General features: G+C 38.7%; 1 protein-coding gene across 2 annotated transcripts; it reads left to right on the forward strand.

Moving 5' to 3' along the window:
- The first annotated feature begins 3,183 nt into the window (after positions 1 to 3,183).
- Positions 3,184 to 6,005, forward strand: LOC129858935 (elongin-C). 2 transcript variants are annotated; one of them, XM_055928178.1, is made up of 4 exons: positions 3,184 to 3,285; positions 3,732 to 3,763; positions 4,971 to 5,114; positions 5,498 to 6,005. In XM_055928178.1, exons 2-4 carry the CDS (start codon positions 3,760 to 3,762, stop codon positions 5,686 to 5,688), a joined length of 339 nt encoding a protein of 112 aa, XP_055784153.1. In that variant the 5' UTR covers positions 3,184 to 3,285; positions 3,732 to 3,759; the 3' UTR covers positions 5,689 to 6,005. The 2 variants fall into 2 exon arrangements, with proteins under 2 accessions (XP_055784153.1, XP_055784154.1); XM_055928179.1 differs by having other exon boundaries at positions 3,232 to 3,334.
- Positions 6,006 to 6,239: the final 234 nt, after the last annotated feature.

The following is a 6,239-nucleotide window of genomic DNA, read 5'->3' on the forward strand; positions in this document are numbered from 1 at the left end:
TTAGTAGTATAATGTGTTAGTAGTATATTGTGTTAGTAGTATAATGTGTTAGTAGTATAATGTGTTAGTAGTATAATGTGTTACTAGTATAATGTGTTAGAAGTATAATGTGTTAGTAGTATAATGTGTTAGTAGTATAATGTGTTAGTAGTATAATGTGTTAGTAGTATAATGTGTTAGTAGTATAATGTGTTAGTAGTATAATGTGTAGTATAATGTGTTAGCAGTATAATGTGTTAGTAGTATAATGTGTTAGTAGTATAATGTGTTAGTAGTATAATGTGTAGTATAATGTGTTAGTAGTATAATGTGTTAGTAGTATAATGTGTTAGTAGTATAATGTGTAGTATAATGTGTTAGTAGTATAATGTGTTAGTAGTATAATGTGTTAGTAGTATAATGTGTTAGTAGTATAATGTGTTAGTAGTATAATGTGTTAGTAGTATAATGTGTTAGTAGTATAATGTGTAGTATAATGTGTTAGTAGTATAATGTGTTAGTAGTATAATGTGTTAGTAGTATAATGTGTTAGTAGTATAATGTGTTAGTAGTATAATGTGTTAGTATATTGTGTTAGTAGTATAATGTGTTAGAAGTATAATGTGTTAGTAGTATAATGTGTTAGTAGTATAATGTGTTAGTAGTATAATGTGTTAGTAGTGTAATGTGTAGTATAATGTGTTAGTAGTATAATGTGTAATATAATGTGTTAGTAGTATAATGTGTTAGTAGTATAATGTGTTAGTAGTATAATGTGTTAGTAGTATAATGTGTTAGTAGTATAATGTGTTAGTAGTATATTGTGTTAGTAGTATAATGTGTTAGTAGTATAATGTGTTAGTAGTATAATGTGTTAGTAGTATAATGTGTTAGTAGTATAATGTGTTAGTGGTATAATGTGTTAGTAGTATAATGTGTTAGTAGTATAATGTGTAGTATAATGTGTTAGTAGTATAATGTGTTAGTAGTATATTGTGTTAGTAGTATAATGTGTAGTATAATGTGTTTGTAGTATAATGTGTAGTATAATGTGTTAGTAGTATAATGTGTTAGTAGTATAATGTGTTAGTAGTATAATGTGTTAGTAGTATAATGTGTTAGTAGTATAATGTGTTAGTAGTATAATGTGTTAGTAGTATAATGTGTTAGTAGTATATTGTGTTAGTAGTATAATGTGTTAGTAGTATAATGTGTTAGTCGTATAATGTGTAGTATAATGTGTTAGTAGTATAATGTGTTAGTAGTATAATGTGTTAGTAGTATATTGTGTTAGTAGTATAATGTGTTAGTAGTATATTGTGTTAGTCGTATATTGTGTTAGTAGTATAATGTGTTAATAGTATAATGTGTTAATATAATGTGTTAGTATAATGTGTTAGCAGTATGTGTCCTCTCACCTATCAGATGATCTGAGAACCATGCTACGCTGTACATGAGACATGATCAAACCATAATAATATGATGAGGGAATAAGATACAGTATGAAGCATATTCCACAAAGTAGAACATACACACACACACACACACACACACACACACACACACACACACACACACACACACACACACACACACACACACACACACACACACACACACACACACACACACACACGAGCGAGGACAGTGATACACACACAAAAACACACACACACTCTCTCTCTGTCTTTCACACATGTATGTCGCACTTACTAAAGTCAGGTCGCTGACTTGACTAGTATGGGTGATCCACACTCATCATGACTAAGGTCACACTTTCCCTGTTTGACACGCTCAGCAGATCCCTGCCAACCTATCCAACTGTAACACACACTATCACGTTCACTCCGTATCCCTCTCTCTGTCTCTACTATCTCTCTCTCTGTCTCTCTCTCTCTCTACCCTCTCTCTCTCTCTCTCTACCCTTTCTCTCTCTCTCTCTCTCTCTCTCTCTCTCTCTCTCTCTCTCTGTCTCTCTACCCTCTCTCTCTCTGTCTCTCTCTCTCTCTCCCTCCCTCTCTCTCTCTCCACCTCTCCCTCTCTCTCTCTACCTCTCCCTCTCGCTCTGTCTCTACTCTCTCTCTCGCTCTGCTTCTCCCTCTCTCTCTGTATCTACTCTCTCTCTTTCTACCCTCTCTGTCTCACTCTATTTGTCTCTCTACCCTCTCTCTCTTTCTCATTGCTTCTCTCTCTCAGCCAACACACACACATTGACAATTCAAAGTGCTCTATTGGTCTGACAAGGATAAATATCTCATCAGTTCAAATACAGAAAACAACACTGATATAAGCCTAGATACAGATTTCATACACACATTCACCACCACCAGCCTCTCTCTCTCTCTCTGTCTTCGCTCTCTCTCTCTCTCTCTCTCTCTCTCTCTCTCTCTCTCTCTCTCTCTCTCTCTCTCTCTCTCTCTCTCTCTCTCTCTCTCTCTCTCTCTCTCTCTCAGGTCTATATTGATAGGGCCTGTGGTAGGGCAGGGGGCTGTGGGGGTGTGTGTCTGTCTGCCAGCAGTTGCTGTCCCCTGTCAGGACTAGGGCTGACAGGCCTAAACAGCAGTGCCAGCGTTGCATTAGCGTGTTAGCCTAGCCAGACCAAAAATAGGTCCTAAAATGGCACCCTATTCCCTTTATAGTGCACTACTTTTGACCAGGACCCATAGGGCATATTGCTCTGTGTAGGGAATAGGGTGCCATTTAGGGTGGACTCCAAGCCTTCTGAATGGAGCAGCAGTCTAAGGCGCCCCCTGGAGAGACAGTAGGGTAAACAATCCTATTATGCAATGCAGCAGTTTTGTAAAATTATGACATAATAGGGGATGTTGAAATTAAACAAACTTGGATAAATCATATCGATGGCCCAAATGAAGGATAATTATTCTAACCGTATGGAAACATCTACTATAGTGAAATGTTATTATACTGCTTCCTTTGCAGTGTTGCTGCTTTTGTTGTTGTTCTATGACGTTTTGCAATACTTATTTTTTCCACAGAGCTGCGGTGTTGGCCCATTCTACATCGCAACACCATGCAACAGATTTCTTGAAAATGAAGATGAAAAAGTTAGGAAACCCTATACTTTTTTTGTTTTTTTAAATGCAGTTCTATTAAACCTTGAAAATATTTGATAAATTCCACCACCAGATTAGATTTACTTATGTCAACCTTTGACAAATGTCAGGGCAGGAACTAATGTAAGCGGGAACTTGTATTACCTATTGGATTACAGACGCGCAACACTATTTAGCGGAACCGTTTCCTGTGTCAAAATATCTTGCTAGCCGAAACCTCAACTATTGTGTGGTAATGAACATAATGATCTTTTTTTATGACACTATATCACTAATATTGCGTAAGTCACTATATTATAAGATGTATTTGTCATCGTATTATTTAGCTGTATTTTTGGTACCTTGATTGTTTGTCCAACTGGAAGGCAACGACTGGTTAGTTAGCTAGCTAGCTAACAAGCTACTTTAGCTGCCTGCTAGCTAACATAGCTATTACCTTCTGTTAGCTTGGTGCTTCAGCTGTTCTTTTACGGGTCGGGGCTAGATCATGGGCGCGTCTCTGGTTCGGGGTATCAAGTATTTGAGGGATGCCATGTAAAATATGTAACGCGTTTCGCTACCAAATTAAATGCTACAATGTTTGTTAATTAGCCAGCTAACGGTATTTTAGCTAGCCACCTGCAATTAGACATTTTGAAGTGTGGCCATAGTGACTTTTACAAAAGTCGTCTGTTTCAGGGACAAGAGTTTCGAATTTGAAGACAAAATGGGTGAGTGGAATTGTTCAGTTGACATGTTTCAATGTTTGTTGTGAAGATAATGAATTAAAAATGGCAACTTGTAGAGAAAATAATTACTAGCATAAGAGTTCAAGGCGAGAGGGATAACTGGGCCCAAAATCTATCTTCTCCAGCAGGTAACGGTATCGTTTTTTTTTTGTATGGAGGTCAAGGAGTGTCTAAATGCTTATTTGCTCAAATAAAAGTTGTACTGATATGTGGGACTCTTGACATCCCGGCCATCCAGGACCTCTACCAGGCGGTGTCAGAGGATGTCCCTAAGAATTGTCATACTCCAGCCACCCTAGTCATAGACTTTTCTCTCTGCTACCGCACGGCAAGCGGTACCGGAGCGCCAAGTCTAGGTCCAATACCGCGTCTACCCCCAAGCCTTAAAACTAATCTAATCAAATGGCTACCCAGATCATTTGCATGCCCCTCTCGCTATTTTTATTTTACTGCTGCTGTTTTAATTATATGTTTGAACTATTTCTTGTGTTTTTTAAACTGCATTTTTGGTTAAGGGCTTGTAAGTAAGCATTTAACTGTAAGGTCTACCTGTTGTATTTGACACACATGACTAATCAAATTTGATTTGCTCTTGCCTTTTTTTTTTCTTAAAAAAAAAAAAGTCTTTCTAAATGTCTTTAACACAAATTGGAGCGGCCACTTGAGTGTCGGGTCAATATAATAAAAATATATTTTTTTAAACCTTTATTTAACTAGGCATGTCAGTTAAGAACACATTCTTATTTACAATGACAGCCTATCGGGGAACAGTGGGTTAACTGCCTTGTTCAGGGGCAGAATGACAGATTTTTTTTTTTTTACCTTGTCAGCTCAGGGATTCGATATTGCAACCTTTCGGTAACTAGTACAACGCTCTAACCACTAGCCTACGCTGCCACCCCAGTTTCAGCAGTCTAAGCTCTCTAGGTTCCTCTCTAGGTTCCTCTCTAGGTTCCTCTCTAGGTTCCTCTCTAGGTTCCTCTCTAGGTTCCTCTCTAGGTTTCTTCCTAGGTTTTGCCCTTTCTAGGGAGTTTTTCCTAGCTGCTGTGCTTCTACACCTGCATTGCTTGCTGTTTGGGGTTTTAGGCTGGGTTTCTGTACAGCACTTCGAGATATTAGCTGATGTACGAAGGGCTATATAAAATAAACTTGATTTGATGATCTTACTTTTGCCTCTGCCCCACATTAGATGGTGAAGAGAAGACCTACGGTGGCTGTGAAGGCCCAGATGCCATGTATGTGAAGCTGATCTCTTCTGATGGCCATGAGTTTATAGTGAAGAGGGAACACGCCTTGACTTCAGGGACCATCAAAGCCATGTTGAGTGGACCGGGTAAGCAGTGTTTGATTTAGCAAAGATTGTGCCTTGTGCTGGTCTACCAAACTCAGTGGCCTAGTGGTTAGTGTCTGCTCTGAGGTTGAGAGTTTGATCCTTGGCCGAGTCATACCAAAGTCTTTTAAAATGGGAACCGGTGCATCTCTGCTTGGCACTCAGCATTAAGGAGATAGATTAGGGGTAAGGCCCTGTTATAGACTAGTGTCCTGTCCAGGGGAAGTACATCAAGCTGCCTCACACTACATAAACAGGAGCTAGATGAGAAACCTATCTAAACTCATTCTGATTGGTTGAGTGGGCCAGGTAAGCAGACATTCAGGACAATGTGTTGGATTTACATCATACTAATGTGTCACTTCTCCCTTCCCCCCCCCCCCCAGGTCAGTTTGCAGAGAATGAAACCAACGAAGTGAACTTCAGAGAGATCCCTTCCCATGTCTTGTCCAAGGTGTGCATGTACTTCACCTACAAGGTCCGCTACACCAACAGTTCCACAGAAATCCCAGAGTTCCCCATCGCCCCGGAGATTGCCCTGGAACTACTCATGGCTGCAAACTTCTTGGATTGTTAAAAACTTCAAAAGAAATGTAGCAGAGTGAAACATTTTTCTTTGACTATTTAACTTGTTTGCCATGTTGCTTCAGATATAAAACAAAAGTGAATGATGATGAGTAAGTTATGTCAGTATGCTGTGTAAAATGTTTTTTTTTGCACCAGGCTTTGTACACATTCTGGTAGTAAAGACTTGAATCTTAATCTAATAAACTGATATGGCTGCTCCAGAATGTGACAAAGTGGCTACCCCCCCGTTGTACACAATCATTCCTTTTACCTTCCTGTAACAATAAAGCTCCCCTGAGTGTTTTGGTGCCGAATGGCTCCCTTTAACGTTTAGTGTTTACAGCTTTACATTTGAATTAGAATAGATCTTGAAGGTCTGTTAGCCTGGTTTATATTCATTAGTGCACACTGGCAAACCATGTCATAATGTTTTGCAATGAAAACTAGTTTCTTATAGGACATGCTTGGGTAGTCCTTCCCCCGTTTCAGTCCATATATTTCCATTTAGGTTCTAGTGGACAACAGCCTGGCTGAATTGTCTTACCTAATATAAAGGTGTTG

The sequence above is a fragment of the Salvelinus fontinalis genome, chromosome 7 (genome assembly GCF_029448725.1).
Source record: "Salvelinus fontinalis isolate EN_2023a chromosome 7, ASM2944872v1, whole genome shotgun sequence".
Lineage (NCBI taxonomy): Eukaryota > Metazoa > Chordata > Actinopteri > Salmoniformes > Salmonidae > Salvelinus > Salvelinus fontinalis.

What these genes read in the sequence shown, in the direction of transcription:
- LOC129858935 (XM_055928178.1), top strand. An exon ending in AGCCATGTTGAGTGGACCGG is followed by an intron (nt 5,115 to 5,497) that starts GTAAGCAGTGTT and finishes CCCCCCCCCCAG; the next exon opens with GTCAGTTTGCAGAGAATGAA.